Source organism: Corylus avellana, chromosome ca11 (genome assembly GCF_901000735.1).
Source record: "Corylus avellana chromosome ca11, CavTom2PMs-1.0".
Classification (NCBI taxonomy): domain Eukaryota; kingdom Viridiplantae; phylum Streptophyta; class Magnoliopsida; order Fagales; family Betulaceae; genus Corylus; species Corylus avellana.
In genome coordinates this window covers 15,308,199-15,327,520 of record NC_081551.1, presented here as the reverse complement: position 1 = coordinate 15,327,520, position 19,322 = coordinate 15,308,199, and the positions used below count along the sequence as shown (strand labels likewise).

General features: G+C 37.4%; 3 protein-coding genes across 3 annotated transcripts in view; all 3 read right to left on the bottom strand.

Moving 5' to 3' along the window:
- Positions 1-578: 578 nt before the first annotated feature.
- Positions 579-5,398, bottom strand: LOC132166008 (ubiquitin C-terminal hydrolase 22-like). Its single transcript, XM_059576745.1, has 3 exons — positions 4,295-5,398; positions 3,866-3,990; positions 579-1,699 (listed from the first exon to the last, which is right to left on the bottom strand). Exons 1-3 carry the CDS (start codon positions 5,170-5,172, stop codon positions 927-929), a joined length of 1,776 nt encoding a protein of 591 aa, XP_059432728.1. The 5' UTR covers positions 5,173-5,398; the 3' UTR covers positions 579-926.
- Positions 5,399-8,936: 3,538 nt separating this feature from the next.
- Positions 8,937-12,479, bottom strand: LOC132165758 (actin-related protein 2/3 complex subunit 3; the record flags this gene model as incomplete). Its single annotated transcript, XM_059576436.1, is given in 4 exon segments — positions 8,937-9,259; positions 11,679-11,948; positions 12,118-12,226; positions 12,425-12,479. Coding segments are annotated over 4 exon segments (525 nt in total). The 3' UTR covers positions 8,937-9,116.
- A 1,546-nt stretch (positions 12,480-14,025) lies between these two features.
- The window catches only part of LOC132165130 (uncharacterized vacuolar membrane protein YML018C-like), an 8,092-nt gene continuing 2,795 nt past the window's right edge, over positions 14,026-19,322 (bottom strand). The window contains exon 8 of the mRNA XM_059575626.1: positions 14,026-14,031. Coding sequence (XP_059431609.1) covers positions 14,026-14,031 — 6 coding nt within the window. The remainder of the gene's footprint in view (positions 14,032-19,322) is intronic.

Sequence of the window (19,322 nt, the reverse complement as noted above, 5' to 3'; positions counted from 1 at the left end):
ACATTCTCTCCACCATTTCCGTATAGTGAATTGATGAATCTACCATTAAACTTTTGTAAAACCCACACGAGTCCATAAATCCAATGGTAGATCCATTAGATTTACAAAAAAAATATATAGTTAAAAGATGGTTGAGAGAATGATGTGTTGTACCACACCCACAAATTCGTCGGAATAATCAAACCTCATCATTTGTACCTGTTCAACATCTGCATGCATGAAGCCCTAGTTCTCTGTTTATGGCCACGTTTTCCATGTCTTTGTATATTCTTTTATCTCAATAACTCAAATTTACATCACAGTTGGACAAACAAGAATTTTGTTAGGTAGGCACACTACAAGTATCTGGTAATGATATCATAACAAGCATATTCACACATGTCATTGCAGAGGATTTTGAGTTTTAACAGATTTTGAAATGTACACCACTCATCTAACTAGAGGAATAAAAGAGACCTCTAAATTCAATTTTTTTTTTTTTTTTTTCTTTTGACATTGATATTTCCATGTAAGAAGATTAGTACACTGGTAAACTACACCTTCAGGCTTCAAAGTATTGCAACTTCTGCAGAAATCCATGAGAAAGGATAAGAATTTTATATCAGAAACCATTTGAAGAAATCAATGCCTCTATAAATTAATTTTTCCCAACTGCCACACAGCCTCAAAAATTCAGGCTTAATGCTCCAACTGAGAATTTTAAAGCCACCATTGCTCAAAAATGTCCTCAAGAGGGCAAAGAGAGCTGCTTTTGTAATTTTACCGATGACAAAAGCAACTCAATGACTTCTGTTATCATGGCATACAAAACTAGCCATGGCATTCTTTGGTGTACAATCAAAAGTATTAACCATGACTTCAAATGATTCTTCAATTTTTTCTGTGTTGTGCAATTAACGTAATTTACCAATTCTTCCTTCAGCATATCATGCAGCAACCTGTTTTTCACTTGCTTTGTAGTATAGCACCTTCTGTACATAAAACATCATGTATCCTTGCGCAGCCCTCACAGTGCTCTCATTGACTTCAGTGATCCAGGCATCATCACACTTGTACCAATTGTTGCTTAACCGCAAGTAAGTCACATAATGGCCAGCATCTAATTTACCCGTGTGAGTGACGACGGCAAACAACTCAAACTCTGATGACAATTCATTTGAAGTATCTGGCTCGTCCCCATCAAAAGGGAAAATTCTATTCCCAAATCGACTCCTCAAGATAGAAGAGGATAGATAGGGAGCCATGTCTAAGGAAAATGGGAATTGCAAATAACGGTCAACCTTCCTCGACATTTTCCGTACTGAGGAATGCTCAAATCTTTTGATGTGGAAGCAAGAAACAAGTGGAAGCTTTCTGATGGACATTTGTTTGAGAGATTCCTGCCTCACCTGACACTGCTGGCAAAAAAATTTCTGGTCAGAGCCAAGTCTCTCAGGTCTTGTAAAGCGATCCAAGCATCCCATTAGGGTAGATATTCCAGAGCTTTGACTAGAATTCATGAAATCTGCCTCGCCATTGAAAGAATAATTGGACTTTGTGGACGCCACCTTTGCAGATCCCCCTTGGTTTGGTTCCAAGTCCAGTGATATGTCTACACATGGGTCATAAGTAGTAGATGTGAAGCCACAAGCCATACACATCACATCAGATCGCAAGATACCAGAAAATACTCTATGGGCAATACAACAGTCCCCATTGCCTGCACTACAAAAGAAATGGTGGTAGAAATGGGTTATAAAGATATTCTACATATATCAAATAATGAAAGATAGTTGGAAAAACAGTAACAAATAACCCAGATATTATGATACAAGGATAGGCAAAATATATCTGACAAATAACAGAGGCCGATCATGTTACAATGATCTACACATGGGTCATAACACTACTTCCATCTTGGATGAATTGATCTGATTCATGTTGGAAATCTTTCTGTACTGGTAAAGAATGCGCTGCAATCTGTCTTACCAGCATTGCCATAATTTTAACCGTGAGACACCAGTCTTAAATCTTCTTTAGTCAGAAAATCGGTCAACTAATTTGCTAACCGACAAATTTTTCTTCTTTTCCTGAGCTGCTAACCAACAATTTTATATAAGAAAATACTGCTGCCAATTAACACAGGCATTACTGCTATTCTCGGATAGCCTAGTATCCCCTTACTTTAAAAACCCTTTTGACCTTCCAAACCGAGTGACTGGAACAGAAATTCCAAAAGCACATGAACTAATTTTATTCATTGATAACTAGGATGGGGTACAGGTGCAGCACAGTTACTGGTGCAGTCATAGGGTTAGATTCTCAAGATATGAGAATCAGATAGTTTTTTTATTTTTATTTTTATTTGTTAAAGTAATAGATGAGAATCAGATAGTAAAAGCTGGGACATAGCATACCACCAATTATCAGAAACTTCATGAAGTTCATTGGATATTCAATATCTCAACCAGATGGTGCAGAAGAAAGTTTGATCAAGGAGAAACTGCAAATCCAAAAATTCCTGAAAGACTGACAAAATGTTTTATGCTGCCTTTGAACCTAATGCAACCCTCCCTCCTTTCTTTGAGACCAAGATCGAGCTGTAGTAAGACCCTAAACATGCCAACAGGTGGAGTTAACATGAGAATTATTGAAGACGAGAAAACCCTAATGACCAAACCGAGTTGGCTAGGAAAAGTTTGACTTACTAGATGAAGCAGACAACACCTTCAAGCCAGCAGGTTGAGGTTGACAATTAGCCCTAAATCTGTGAGCACTTTTCAACTCCTAGGGCAACAAACAGGATACCTAAACCCAGATCCTGCAGTTAAATGTTAAGGTCACTTCTTATCTTTAACAGTATCATCTTGATTTTGATAAGTAATAGTATCATCTTGATTAAAAAGAAAAACTATAAATATACAAGAGAGGGACACGAGCTGCTAATAAAGAGAACTTTAAGTTGGTCACCCTGCAGTATAAGCTCGCAGAAAGTTTCATTCGTGTTTTAGAAATCCATTGGCTTGTACAATGCGTTAATTGGAATTGTTACAGTATGTGATATCAAGCTATCCAAAGGTTCTGACCACTTAGCTACAGAAAAACTGATAATAACATTGATGATATACTAAGATGACTAATGTGGCATCTAGATTTTTTCAGATTAACTAACTATTGGATATATTTCATGTATCTTCACAAGCTACAGGAAAATGCTAATTTTCAGGAATAACACATTAGAAGAGGCAGTCCAATAGCAAAACGAGATCCTCCAACAAGGCTCTAATACAAACTCAGCAAACATACCATCCTATATCAATGACAGGATTAAAACGACTATTCTGATCTTACAAGTTAAGTAATGAAACTTCAAAACTCGAAGTAAATGATCAAGTTCTACAGAATTCAAAGCCTTTTAAGTAACAAAGCTGCTAAATAGAAACTACTACATACACAGCTGAGAAAGACCCCAACGCCTAAATTGTTATTTAGCTGAATCAACATGTCTATGAATAAAAGGTAGAGAAATTGATATACAACTGAATTTCCTATCAGTGTTGCTTTAGCATAGCAGGAAATAATGGAACCATGTTGTACAGCTCCTATTCAGATTATCATACAATTCATTGACTAAGCTATATACACCAATTAACCAACCAAATCACGTTAAGATTCTCACTGCAAAAACCTGATAAAGAAAATTTTGCATAAATCAAAACAAAAAGGAACCTGCATGCCATGATATTCCACATGTTGCATAAAAAAGTCAATAAACGCTTGCTAGGTCCTTTTGTGATATGTAACACCGCTCCCAACTTTATGTAATATGCAAATAAACGAGACAAAAAAAAGTGAAAGAAAGAAACTGGAACAGGACAAAACGCACCTTGACTCTGCGGTTTGCGTCTATCCTTCTCAACCTTTTCATGGATCCCATCAAGCATAGAAATGAAAAACTCATGAGCATCTTGCTGCTCATAACTTGCCAGATTTGCCGCATGTTGCCACCAACTGGGATACAACCACAGTGATATTATCACCATCAACAAGGAAAATACTTTTTTTTTTTTAAGTAAACATAATGAACGGGTGTCACAAAAACCGCAAATCAGTAAAAGATCAAGCCCAAGGTAAAAACATTTTTATCCACTGGGTCAAATAAACAGAGAAATGCTACAAACCGTGCCCCATCAACCCATTCTACCAACAAAGTAAACTAAAGAAATCGCATACCCAGATTAAAAAAAAAAAAAAAAAAAAGAAGCAAGTAGCAAGAAGCACATTTCTATCACCCACTATGCAAACAAACACGAACCTGTACAAAAACTTAGCGGGGCTATATGGAATCCGATCCCCAGAAAAGACGGCCGAAAACATGGCGTCCATATCGCAAGCCAAGCATATCCGCGCGTCAGCATTGTTGGCCCCATTCCTCCTAGTAGCATCGTTGCTCGCACCGCTCTTCTTCTGGCAGAAATAGCGGTTGTGGCGATCGCTCAGGAAATAGTTCCTCAGCGGCGGCGTGTGAAGCAATGCCTGCAACACCGAATTCATGAAACATGTGTTTCCCAAATTGTTCAACCCGCGCAATCCCCAGGGCAAATCATTCGAACGAGAGACGGAAACGGCGGCGTTTAGCGGACTGGAACAGCTTCCCATCAAGACTCGCTCCCTCGGATCTGGCATCCAGGGCCGGTAATCAACTCTGCGCCGCTTTCTGAGATTCTCCGGGTGAGGTGATCGGGCGATGGAGGAAGGCGCGTGGAGCGTCGACGCGGCTGTCTGGGCTAGCACGACCGCCGCGTCGAAGTCTCGATCGTAGACCTGATCGCGGCACGCGCAGCAGAAGAGCTCGGCGCGGTCCACGTCAACGGCGATCTCGTGCCCTGGCGCCATCGAATCCGCGTGGACCGCCGTATGGGAGGGTCCGGGAGGCGCGTGGCAGTGGACGCCAGCGCACCTCACGCACGCGTAGAGGCGCGTGCGGCCGGCAGAGTCGCCGCACTCGGCGCAGCGCGGGACCTCGTCCGGGTCCCGCCGGATCGCGGCGCGTCCACTGGGCGGCTTGACCCGGAGGCAGTCCTGTAGAGCCCGGAAAGCCTTGGCGCCGTTCCTGGAGCGGAACTCGGCGAGGTGGGGACAGGGCTGGGGGAAAATCTGGCCGTTGATTGGGTGGTTGATCTTTGAAGACATTGCAGGTGACGGCGATGATGGGGATCGGGTGGGGATTAAAGGTGGAAGCCCTAGATTTGAAGAACATAAGGTTCATCGATCGGTGGAATCAACGGCTGAGATGAGAGAAGCAGAAGTGAGAGACCATAGAGTGTGATGAGGATTGCGATCTGGTGGGTGTTTTCTTAATCTTGGGGGTTCTCTACTATTCCCATTTCGGATCTCCAAGATTTTTTTTTGTTTCTAATTTATTGAGCAAATACCAATAATTAAAAGAAATTTAATAATAACATTTTTTTTATTTTCTTTTTTAATTTAAAATGTTTATTTTAATTAATTTGCTCACTCTTAAATGTTGAGCAGTAGCATGGAGCCCTTTTCTTTTTAAGTTTGTCGGAATATATATATTATTGAAAGGCCAAAAATAGATAAAATTAGATTAATTTAAAAGGATTAAAAAAATTTCCATTTCTGTGGGCAGGGGGGGTGTGTGTAGGGGTGAAATTTAAAACCGCCTAACCGCAACCGCTAACCGCTAACCGTTATAACCGTTAACCGCTAACCGCCTAACCGCCTAACCGCTTTGAAAGCGGTTAGTAAAAACCGCTAACCGCCTAGGCGGTTGCGGTTAGCGGTTAGTAGGTTTTGGAAATCCGCTAACCGCTAACCGCTACCCGCTAACCGCTTTTTTTTAAATATAATATATATTTATATATTATATATATATAATAACAATAAGTTGTGAGTTTATGAACTTTTTTTGGTTGATTGAAATGAGCCTCAAGCTTCAAGTTTAACCATATATGTTGATTTTTTTGGTTGCTTGTGAGTTTATGAATTTGTTTGTGTTTTATTTTATTTCTATGTGTGAGTTTATGAACTTGCTTGTGAGTTTATGTATAAGACTACAAGTGAAGTGATGATTTTGTTGTAATTTTATTTGTATATTATATGATGTGTAGATTTGTAGAAGGTGGCCAACAAGATTTTGGTATATAGCAATTTTTAATGCTAAAATGGCCATGGAAAGGGAAAAAAAAATGTTTAAAATGAGAAAAAAAATGTTTAAAGTGAGCCCAAAACCAGCCCAAACCCGGTCCAAACCCGGCCCAAAATCGGTCCAAAGAAAAAAGCCCAAAAAAAGCGGTTAGAAAAAAAGCGGTTATTCCAAAGCGGTTAACCGCTAACCGGGCGGTTAACCGCCTAGGCGGTTAACCGCTACCCGGTTAGCGGAGGCGGTTAGTAAAATTTACTAACCGCCTAGGCGGTTGCGGTTAGCGGTTTTAGCCACTAACCGCTAACCGCAACCGCTATTTCACCCCTAGGTGTGTGGATTGTCTACTACATGGCCCCACGAGCCCACCTTGATCTGTGTGGTCGGTTTTGATGCCTTCTGTTCTTTTGCTAATTGTTTGGCAAGGGAAAGGTCTTATTACTTAGTGCATTGACTTGTATCCACAATCGACTCGGGATTGGTTTGTGAGATTAAAAAAAAATAGTGATTTTCAACTTGCAATTAGTATAAAATACAATACGATTAGTATTATTCGTCTTTTATTTGCGCTCTTTACAAATCTTGTTATGTTCATTATATTGTTTATGCAACACCTGTCTTTACAACATATAATTCATAGTAGATCAAAATGTATTTTATTAGAGTTGTAAATATGCATGTTTGGTACACATAAACTAGTCATTCAATGTAAGAAAAATAACAAGTATTCATTTGACTCGGGTCGTAAAGTTCCTCTACAATTTCCTTAGCCTTGGTTTCGCACTCTTCTTGAAGTTTTTGGATTGTGGTTTTTTTTTTTTTTTTTTTTCCTTTTTTTTTTTTCCTTTTTTTTTTTTTCTTTTTTTCTTTTTCTTTTTCTTTTCAAAATCAGATCAATGAACTTCAGGAAGCTCCACCCTCAAACACTCCACTCCACTACGATCTCGGGCTACTTTGTTTCGATCTGCCGTCATCCGTGTCGCTGTCCGTTGAGCATGTTGCATTTGACAACCCCCATCGCCTCCCACTGCTATCTCCGGTCTCATGTGGTAATGCTCTACCTCCCTACTCCCATTGCTAGCGCATGGTTTTCACGCTCTAGCGAGTAGTTTACACGCGACAGTCCTTCACCGTGTTCCCACCGCCTTCCTCTACCATACCATCCGTTGGGTCTACTATTCTGCGATTTTTTTTACTGTCTTTTTAATTTTCTATACTTTGTTTTTATTTTACTGGCTAGTTTGATGTGTTGGTCTTTTTGGCTTTTGACATATTTTTTCCTATTTCTTTTGACCACTGATGGTCCTGTTTGGTTTTCTCAACCAACTACTAATGGTCATACGACAAACCCTTTCGGGTTTTGTTCCGTTTACAAAACTTTGCCTTTTAATACAACATCTTTTAGCGGTTTCGATTCGTTTGATGGGCAGTGTCATTTATATAACCAATTTTCAACAATTATTAGGATAAATTTGTCACCTTGGTGTTTTGATGAGGGCTATTTTTATTTTTTTTGGGATTCAAGAAACGCCGACCCACATAAAATGTCACACTAAAAGAATTGTCCCAAACTCATCCTAACGAGTCAACGAAGGATAAGGGCTAGTTTTTAAAAGATGCAGTAAGGGTGTACAAGCGAAGTAAAGTTGTAAACTGAATAAGGAAATCAATACTCTCTCTACCCTATAAATTTACAAAACTTCCATCAATACTCTCTCTACCCTATAAATTTACAAAACTTCCATCATCATTGTACAACGTAAGAGGGTAAAGCGAGAAAAACCATTTTCTAGCCTCTATTCGCAAATTCAAATAAGATAGAGGTTTGCAGAGAATGTTTTGCTGATTCTAGTACGTTCTTTTATTTGTGAGTTAACAATTTATTTTAAAAGTCATAATAACTAAGATCTTGAGATTTAATAAATATTGAGTAATGCTATTAAATATACAGTTATTCTACTATGCTAATGTGACAAAGTCTAGTAGTTTTGTCCATATATATTCTTTTTGAGTAATTATATTCATCACCTCTTATCTCCTCAAAGCCTTTTTGACGTGGCTTCCCAACCAAAAAATCACTCTTCATGCACCAAATACGAGTGAGAACCACGTCACATAAGCTTCAGAGGGATGGGCAGATGAGGGAGTGATGTATAGCATTACTCATTTTTGTTTTTAATAATGGTTGATCCAATGTCTAGTAACCTCTGCCACATCATCATAATATGATAAAAGTGTAGCGTATAGCATTTCTTATATATAGATCCATTTTATGGGAATGAAAAGGGGGTATCATGAAATAAACATCAAATCCAAACTGGCACCACCTAGAGCCATAAGAACTGTTTCCCCGAACCCTAGTTATATTTCATTTGCAATATTGTGCCTATCAACCAAAGGTGGTGGTAAGCATTAAGGCAGGACAACATTAGTGTTTTGTCTCTATGGAAAGTACAAAATAAAGCAAATACTGGAGCTGATAAAGAATCTATGAAAACCCCACTTGTGCCAGAAATAATTTCCACAAATATCACTCAGTAGGAACACACAGACAATCAACTCAATAAGCTCAAAGCATAACGAATCTTTGAAAACCCCACTTGTGCCAGATAATTTCCACAAATATCACTCAGTAGGAACAGAGAGACAATCAACTCAATAAGCTCAAAGCAATTATACCAAAGACAAAGAGTAGCCTTTGAGGTAGAAAAGAACAGAAAATACATAGGAAAAAAAAAGATGAGACAGAATGAGAACAAGAAGATGAACATTCATCAGGGAAAAAAAAAGAATAAAGAAGTTGGTCCTTTATACAACTGTAATATTGCACAAGGGTGCATTATCCACCAGTTCAATTACTTGGTTCAAGATTCTTCAAAGAAAAAGAAGGCAACCAGGGAGTAGCTAAGCCCACACTCAATTTATACTCAACTCACAAGAAGCAAGCATGCTACCTGATTTCGTACAATGTTCATGGTACAATGATATTCATGAATTTCCTTTTGGCAAAAGCCAACCACCATTTATTTGGAGTGCCATTGGGTCTATATGCAACACTCAATAATCTCCCACTTGTTTCCTCCCTTATCTGCTTCAAATAATTCCTCAGCAGATCTGCATTCAACAATCAGAAAATTAAAATTGTGAAGAATATTTAATGCTGAAGGACTCAATCTCACATGGAAGCAGGGGTGTTTATGCAGAAGAGCAAAACCAAAATTTCTCATCCGATCATATATCAACATTCCAAATATCAAAATGATTCTCTAGTCTCAACATTCAGCTGTCATCTTAATAATAAAACTACATTAATTTAACATAAGTTTATCAATCAAAATGACAAATGGGTTTGAAATTTTCTTGATAAGTTTCTCTATGCAGGAGCAATTCAGTGAAGTGATGTATTTACAAACCACTTTGGAATAACAAGGATCAATAATTTGGCACAGAAATGATACTCAAGAGTTCCAAGTTGAGATATACCGGTCTCAACTATTGAAGAAAATGTGCAAAGCCTCCAACTCCATAACCTTCGAAGGATGCGAAAAATCTCATGACACATGTCATAGTTAAAAATAAAAGGCCGTACATTCATTCACCTTAATAACTAAAAATCACACAAGTAACTCACTGTTAAATTCTGTTAAAGTAAACTATTAAATCCAAAAAACAAATGTAGGCAACAGAGCCAAAATTTTGGGCCACTGCAGCAGCCTGAGCAAAGGAAAACCAGTCAATTAAATCCAGATAGGAAAAAGCATCCACATACTGAAAAAATTTCCGTTTCCACAATGAAAAATAAAATACGGAGAGACTTCACATTCCCTTAGGATATTTGATAACCAACAAGAAATGGTTGGTCTTAATATTTAGTAATGGTCCACTGTTGTGAAAACACCTTAAGTGATGAAGGAATCTACAGCATCACTTATACCACATCAATCACTAGATAGACAATGCCATTTCTAAACAGTAAGGTGTCAAGGCCCATACAAGATGTAAATCATTGGAATATTTTAAGATTAGTACTTCCATTGAGATGTAGTTTTAAAGACTGTACATCAGATCTTGCAAAATGGGCAGTAAGAGCTTGTAGACAACCAAAAACCACCTCCCTTCTCGTCTATGTCGAAAACTTAAAGCTAAGGATATTTGAGTAGTGTCAAAAAGGGGAAAAATAATACTATTAAAAACATTGAGCATTATTTTCCGACCACAAACTATAAACCAATAATGAAAATGCCATAGAAAGCAGAATAAGTGGACTTTCTTCAAACAGGAGGACAGCAAATAAGTTTGCATACTCGATAACCTGAAAAAAATAACTTGGAAGAGCACAAAAGGGAAAATTGAATCTATGATTCTTTCTATATGTACTATTCATATCATAGTAACAAGTTAAGAAACAATATAAAATTATGGGTTCAAACCAGTAGATCCAACACCATACTTTTTGATGAATAATAATTTATTAGAAGAAGAGGCAAAGCTCTTGTACATGAAAAGTATACAAGAAATGTAGCCGCGCAAATGGTGTCAAAAATCTAAAAAGTTAACAAAATCGACAAGATTTGAATAGGAAAAATTAGGAACATAAGACACAGCTCAATCTAAAAGAGATCTCAAAAAGAAGGATTTTAAACATAGCAGATTAGACTTGTAGTCCTCAAATAGGCACCAATTTCTTTCTCTCTAGGTGCTCCACATTAATAAAGTGAGGAAAACTTTCTAGATGGCCTCTTTGGAGTGTCCTTGCCCTTGAGTTTTCCAACAATTAAGCAGCTCTAGGATATTGCTAGACATGACCCACGAAACTCTTGCCGAAACTCCGAATAAGTTGTTTCCAATTATCAAATCTCGCTAGTAAACTTACAATGGATTAGGAGGTAGTTTATGGTCTTCTCATTCTTTTTGCATAAGCAACACCAATTAACAAGAGTAAGACCCAGCCTCTTAAGATTATCAATCGTGAGGATTTTACCCAAAGCTACCATCCAAGTATAGAAAGCAATGCGAGGTGGATCTTTCACCTTCCATGAAAACAGTCAAGACTTTCCCAAAACTGTAAAGAGTTATAGTAGCTCTTCACTTCAAAGCCATGATTGCATGCTGGGGTCTACAATATTTTATCCCTCTCTCCCAGATGGGTTTTCGAAGAGTACAAGGTCAAGGAATAAGACAAGAGACTCCAACTCTCACCATCTTGAGGATTAAAAACTAGAAAAATTCAAACTAGGATGTTTACTCTATAGATTCAAACAAAAGTCTAGAGGTTTTGAACTAAAATTTGTAATAAATCGTCCAATTTTGGGATGAAGCTACATCTGAATTTCCTTATAAATTATCCAGATAAAAAAAACACATAAATCAAGTTTCTTAACTGAGCTTCAAAAATATTACAACAATCCTAAACTATAAAGAAATAGAAGTCAACCAATACAAGAATAACCAATATGAGAAATGAGGCAAGCAACATGAAAATAAGCTCTCTGACATACATTGTTATACAAAACACAAAGACAAGGAGTTTCACCTGCTTCCTGCTTAGACTGAGGAAGGGGAAATAGGCCTGGAAAAGGAAAACCAGACTCCCCGGGGACCGGAACCTTTTCCAGACCCAAGTTGATGATCGCCTTGGTTCCTTCAGCCAAAGTTCTGCAACCTCCGAGCCTCTTCAAAGCCACATTAATGTATAACGTCAAATAGATGAGAAGCTTGTCCGCCGAGCTCTTAATATCAAAGTTTCGGAAGAAAACATTGGCGCGAAAGAATGTGATTGCTTCATCAACAATATCAGTTCTATCTGCATGCAAAGATACCTCAATATTACATGTATGTGTCTATTCCATACATGGCAACTCTCATGGCCCAGCCGACATGAGCATTAAAATTTTATTTGCATTTCTCTTATAAGAGAATGAAGCAATTGAAACAGTTGTTCAGCATAGGCAAAAGACAATGCAAGTAAAAACCTTGATCAGAAGCTGGAGCAGGACCCTTTATATGGCTTTTTAGAGGGAGTAGAGGGCACCCACAAGCATTAGTAATACCCTCTTCATCCACAAAACTAGAGTGATAAACCTGCAATCACAACCATCTCTTAAATTTCCCATTTCCGAAAATTAAAGTTCCACATTTGTTGATTCCATGCAAAAACAGAAAAACAAGAATCAACAAGAAAATAATTCAAGTAACCTGACAAAAAAAAAAAAAAAAGCACATGAAGCTAACTGAATCAGCGTCAAAATTAAACTTTATCTACTGAAGTTCGATCCTTACCATGTTTCTCTTTTTCCAGATAAATTGATGTCTTACTACAACAACACAATCGGAGCAAAAAGACCCAATAATTCTGCAAAGAACATCATTGCCGCACAACATTAACGTGTCAATTTTGGGATGAAAAAGAAAACAGATTGCAATTGAAGCAAAAGCAAAAGATCATCTAAAACTCTTTTAAGCAAATAATTTCTGTTCTAAAAATGATAATGATTGTGCAATGGATAGGAATTTACAATTCAGGGTCTGAGATTACCTGAATTTGTTTTCTCCCCTCTCTCTCGATCGGATCGGAAATGGACGGAACTATGAAAGGTGAAATCGGACTGCCCTTTACGTGAGTGGTGGTGGGTGGAAGTGCTCTGATAATTACATTACGAACTAAACGGCACCCTTTCGGCTCTTCAACGACGCTTTTACGACAACCGTGTCTAGGAATGGGCATAACCCACCCGTACCCACATCCCCGTCCCTACCCGCCCCGGAAATATCGGTTTTTTGGTTGAAAAATGGATACACGGGCCTTTCTAGTTTATCTCTACCTACTTCTACCAGCTTCTCCAACTCAGTAAAGGAAATAAAAAGACTTGAAAAAAGAAAAAAAAAAAAAAAAAAAAAAAAGAAGGAAGGAGAAAGTAGGGTTATATTTAGGAGTGGACATATTAATTATTTACCGCCTACCAACCATTTACTGACTGCAACTGAACTGATATTAACCATCTACCATCAGAACTCGGTCGGTAATCGGTTAAGAATTTTTATACCGACATCAGTTCAGATTGGTTAATTGCAACCCCTTATCCACAGTCACATCCCAATTAATTTTATACATACGTGTGCGGGGTTGCTTCTAAAGAATAGGTGTGCCTAGTTGGAGAAGGCTCTGTGCTTCATTTTTCCTCTCAATTTCCCTTCGAAATTCCTCAAGAGCTATAGTAGCCTCATGAAATACTTGATTTGGGTGAGAAAAAACACCCCCATGCGCTACATTATTCCGTCAAAGCCATATTTTCTGGGCTATCATCGCCATGAGCTTGATTTTTCCCAATTCATATCTCACCACCATCTCCTCCACAACATGTAAAAAATTGAGTCCATCACCAATGGCCTTTTGTGATTTTTTTGGCCCACAACTCCACACATCCTGAGCGGATGGGTAGCTCCATAGAATGTCTTTGACCGTTTCTTCATCTCTCCCACAAATGGGGCACAATGCTTCTTGGACAACTCTTCTTCGTAATAAATTTGCTTTAGTAGGCAGAGGATTTTGACAAGCTGATGCAGCGTGACTTAGTAGGCTGCAGCGAAAAACAACAATAAAGCAGCGGATAACTAATTCTAGACCTAGATTCTATCAATGATTTAAGAATTCTTCTAAAAACAATAGATACTATCTAAAGTTTAAAGGAAAAGAGGAATAAACTCAACTCTGAGTATTCTCATTAATCAAAATCAATAATAATCAACAACCGAATTGCTAAAGGCTATAAGCAAATATTTATAGCCCAAGAGTCCTAATTATAAAATAACAATGAAATAAAGTTGGTTTAGAAGTCTATGAAAGAAGACTAAACCAAATAGAAGACTAATAAAGAACCTAATCAGATCTGAACAATTGAAAGATAAGATAAAATAACAACTAACAAAGAAACCTAGTTTAAAACAGAAGATTAAAATTAAGATAAGTGTCTCTTATGTCCCTTTTGCGGAACAGATATGCTTGAGTGTGCTCGATCGCAACTACAGGTGCGATCGATCGTACAACCAGGGGCCTTGTGCGCAAGTGTCTGGAATTGCGCCCGATCGCAGGTACATGTGCGATCGATCGCACTTCCAAGGGACTTGCGATCTGCATCATTCTTCCCTTGTTAGAGAGAATTCGCCCTCGAATTCGGCCGGTTCTTTCTACGGTCCTTCGGATGTCCAGTCAACTCATTCCACTCGCCCTTCCTCAAGATCAAAACAAGGCAACATCCCAAAATAAACATGACGCTTCTCATCATCGAAATACCTTGATGGTTGTCATGAAAGCCTCACACACCACTTGGCAATACTTCAAATTTGTTGTTCTTCTCTCGTTCCTTCTCCCTTTCACGTGCCATGAAGATACTCAAGAATGGGTCAACCATTGTTTCCCTTGTAAACATATAATTTTCCTCATCCACATAAAACTCACCATAATCGTTAGGAGAATTTAAAATATCTTCAACACCCAGGAAATCAACATAATCAACCTCTTCACCATTAAAATTAGACACTTCACCTGAAAGGTCTTCATCAATCTCTTCATAATCGCCAACATCATCGGTGGGTTCTTCATCTCCCAATGGGTCATCTTCTTCATGCTCCTCTGTTGGTCTTTCCGCTTCCCATAAGTCATCTTCTTCGGAATAGAGTCCGCCAAACATGGGAAAAAACCCATCTTCTTCGTGCTCCTCCGTGGGTCTTTCCTCTTCCCATGAGTCATCTTCTTCGGGCTCTTCATCATAGGTTGGTGGGGAATCCCAATCCACGAATCCTTGCGAAGGATCTTCAACATCTTCATGTCTGAACTATTCATCCACAGATTCTTCTCCCTCTTCCATAGAATATGGATTTGGTTTATGGATTTGTGGTTGGCAAGTAAGGGCCCAATTAGCTTGTCGTTGACTCTTCACTTCACTCCATGTTTCCCTAAATACCTCTTTTTTGTAAGAATTTTTTATTTTTTTTGTCACAGCCATAGACCCTTGTCTCCAATTTTGTGACTTTTGACTCATGGTATAACTATGGGGCAAGAAAGCGACGCGCATATATTTCAATAGTTTCTCCCAACTATTGATCTTTAATTTGCCTTCCCGCTTCCTAGTTCTCTTTAGTTGTTGCCACCACACACCAACTCTTCCCTGGAATGTATGTACCACCAAAGAGACTTGTTGTTCATCAAGCACCCCGTTGAATTCAAAAACCTCTTCAACAGCCAACACCCAATCCAGAAATTCGTCGGGTTCTAGATCCTCGTCAAATTCCGGAATTTTGAGTTCGAATCTACTTACCCGCCGATTGGCATGAGCTTGCACAAGGTGCTGACATCCGTGCATTCGGCGCTTCGCAAACGAGTTTTTAGATCCGTTCCCATGTTGACCACACAAGTTGGATAATTGGGTAGTGAGGTCTTCAATTTGATCCCTCATAGCCCTGAATCGATCCTCTGTGTGTTGCCAAGTTTCAGCAATAGATTTGCCTTCCACCTCCACGAATTACGGTCTTGGTTGGCGACGACAATTGTTCTGCCCACCACTTATGTGCCTCAAACGAATTGCCGGTTGCTCCTTACGTGCTGTCTCCGTGCGCACGTACTGTAGTGCCCCAGAATTTTCAAAGCTATTTAAATAGATTATTCTGATGTTATTTTAATATCCATTGTAGCTAAGGATTTTAATTCTTGGGAAATTTATGAGAGTGGTAATTAGAGAATGGTAATTGGTGAAATAATAGGATAGTAAATATGTAGCACCTCAGCTTTTGAAAGTCTTATTTTAGAGATATTAATTTGATGCTATGATTATATTCATATTAGGCAATGATGTTAATTCTTGAGAAATTTATGATATTGTATGAATAGTAATTGGAAATTGGTAGGTAGAATAGTAAGTGGTAGGTGGAATAGTAAGTGGTAGGTGAAATAGTAAGTGGTAGGTAGAATAGTAAGTGGTAGGTGGAATAGTAGGTGGTAGGTGAAATAGTAAGTGGTAGGTAGAATAGTAAGTGGTAGGTGGAATAGTAGGTGGTAGGTGAAATAGTAAAATGAGGGTATAATTGTAAATTGAAGGTAGAATAGTGTTTGATTTTCTCTTATAAATAGAGCTCTTCTCCTTCACAATTTTCACAACTCATCTCCTCTCCCATCTCTTGTATATATTCTTCCTTCTTCCGCTTTTTACTCGGTCTTTCTTCTTTCTAAGAGTGTTTACTCAGAACAGAGAGAGAAAGGGCGAGACCAAGCGCTACAAGAAAGAAAGAACACAAGAGATAGCGGACTTTAGAAATTAGTTTCAAAAGTTATACTAATGGTGTTAGTCATATTGGAGCAACTGGATTCCTTCATACCACTTTTAGCTTCAGTCTAGAGGTAAGTAAATTCACTACCCCTTCTAAAATTACTTCATGTCATGCTATTTATATATTCTTGTATCAAATTGTAAATGATTATTTTATTTACGTATTATGAAGTTATGTTGCATGCATGAAGGATTTCTAAAAGAATTATTTAGAAAGTTTATATTTCTTTAAAGGCTTTTTAAGCACAACAAGTTTATATTTGGAAAAAGTTTCCATTTTAAGAAAAGAAAGTTGAGAAATGATGATGATTATAAGAAAGAAAAAATGATGATAAACCCTCCTACATGTTGCCCTAAGATGCATCAAAAGAAGTACAAAGAAAAGTACAAGAGATGAGATAAATGTTTATGAAATGAGGGCACATGTATGGAGGAGAGTATTTTTGACCCCAAGATAAGATAAGATGAGAGTTCGGTACCGATACTCGGATGGAGGCGAAACCACTGAAGGAGGCTATGCGAGAAGGTGGTATTCCATCAACTAGACCGTTGAGTGCACCAAGAAAGAGTTAATTGACGGTCGGGCATGGCTGTGGCCACAGTTCAGTGCCATGGTCACAAGGACCCGCAACCCTCGTGCACAGGGGTAATAGTGTACATGGGCCTTATTATGAGAAAATGATACTATATTTTCAACGATGATATGCTATGATGATTTACAGAGATGATTTATAAAGATTATTTATAATGATGCATTATGATGATGATTTATAAAGATGATTTACAACGATGATCTATTACTAGATGTAATAGTATGTATATGTTACGGGAGATGCAACCATACATACATATATTATTATGGCTAGAATTATATTTATTTGCGAAAACGATTTTCAAAACTGAGAACAAGGAGTAAAACTATTTATGGTTATGGATTTTACTTGCTGGGCCCCCTTTGGGCTCATTCAGTTTTATTTCTTGTTTTCAGGTAGAAATGATGCTGGAATAGGAGGCCGGAATGAGGATGGGAATAATTATTAATTTTCAAAGTCTTTTCATATCAGTGATTGTAATAATATGATATTCCGCAACTAAAGTTTAATGTTTTCTAATTTCACTTGTAATAAAATCTCTTGAATAATGTCTTATGCATTTATTGTATCTTTTAAAATCAAGTACTCTGATAAACCTTATAGATCTTTGCAAGAATTTTTGTTGTAAAAGAAGAAAAGTGGCAAACTCAGCCTTAACGGGCTGGGGATGTTACAATTTTGGTATCAGAGCAAAGGTTATAAGGTTCTGGCAAACTTTTCAAAAAAAAAAAAAAATTGGGGGGTTAATGAGAAGCCACATTCCGGCCAAGTAGAGTGTGCATTGTTGTGTGGTCTCTAATAAATGATGCATGAGCATTTTTCTAATGGTTAATTTTTTGTTAAAAAAAAAAAAAAAAAAAATCATCTTAGTGTGATTAATTTGGAGGATTTTATTATTGTGATCATGTTAATGACGGAGATGAATTTTATTTTATAGATAGGTTGTGATCTATAGTATCTGCCTATTTGGATTTGCGGCAGTTTTCTAGAGTATCGATTGATAAGGGTATATTTTAAGGTGTGTCGAGGATTTAGAAAAGATTATTGATCATGATTTAAAAATCGTATGATGATTTTATAGATTTAGGTTGCGAGATGATTTGTGAAATTAACTTGTTGATAAAATGGTTTTATTGATTTAGGTTGTGAAACAAATTGTGTAAGTGACTTGGTAACGAATGATCTTATGGATGTCGGTTGTGAAAAGATTCTTGAACTGAATTAATGGTATAAGAGTTTATATGAGTTTTTTTTTGTAATGGCTAAGGTTTAGTTGATGACAATAATGATACTATGATTGATGTTATAATATATGGATTGATGAATAAGGATTACGTAGTGGCATGAAGTGAATGCCTAAGTATTGCAGAGATAAATGCAAATGAGGGATACCCTAGAATCTATAAGATATTTTGATATATAAAGTCATGGTTTAAGGATTTTGATATTTTCAAATGATTGTAATGACTTTAAGGTACAATTCATGAAATCTTTGAGGTGATCCTTAGAATTTGAGGTGTTAGGTTTTCTGTAATTGAGGTAAATTATATTGAAGTGATGCTTAAAGTTTTGAGGATGAATTGATGCTCCTAGGTTGTGGATAAGATTTAAATTTTGAGGCATTAGTGGATATGGAATTATGAGAAATTTTAGTTACATGCCAAAGCTTTTGATATAATTTTCTTTTACTAAGTAAGGATAATGAATTATTATTCTTGAGGTAAATTGAAGCATAAAGGTAAGAGTTGAAAGACAATATAATATAGTGACATGATCTAAATTTCTCTTATAAGATATATGTTCAATGATATTAAAGTATTTTAGAGGTTGATAACATGTGATGGTGCATACTTAGATGTTTTATTGAGTGATTAACTTGTTAAACAGATTGTTTATTTAAATGAAGTTATTATAATGACATGATGATTATATAATGAATATTGAATGAGTACTGAATGATTACGAAAAGAAATGTTTGGAGAACAAGCTCCTTATAATATTACATACCAGAGTCCATCAAAAAAAAAAAAAAAAAAAAAAAGAATTTGTTGCATAAAGAGACACGTGGTAATGATGAGCAGATGATTCCTCAGAGCTGCTCCAGGAAAATTATTTCTGCATAGAGAAAACCTAGTATGAGCAGAATCATATATATTTATATAATTGAATTATCAAAGGGAATATTTATTTCTAATGAGGTACCTGACTAGAGCGTGTGCGGAGAGACTTGCAACACTCCTGAACATCGACCCGGAGTTTTTCGTG

Excerpts from the sequence above, each read along its gene's own strand:
- LOC132166008 (XM_059576745.1), bottom strand. The coding sequence starts at position 5,172 with ATGTCTTCAAAGATCAACCACCCAATCAACGGCCAGATTTTCCCCCAG. Across the intron at positions 3,991-4,294 it reads CCCGCTAAGTTTTTGTACAG|TTGGTGGCAACATGCGGCAA; the intron begins GTTCGTGTTTGT and ends GTTGTATCCCAG. Across the intron at positions 1,700-3,865 it reads ACGCAAACCGCAGAGTCAAG|GCAATGGGGACTGTTGTATT; the intron begins GTGCGTTTTGTC and ends TTTGTAGTGCAG.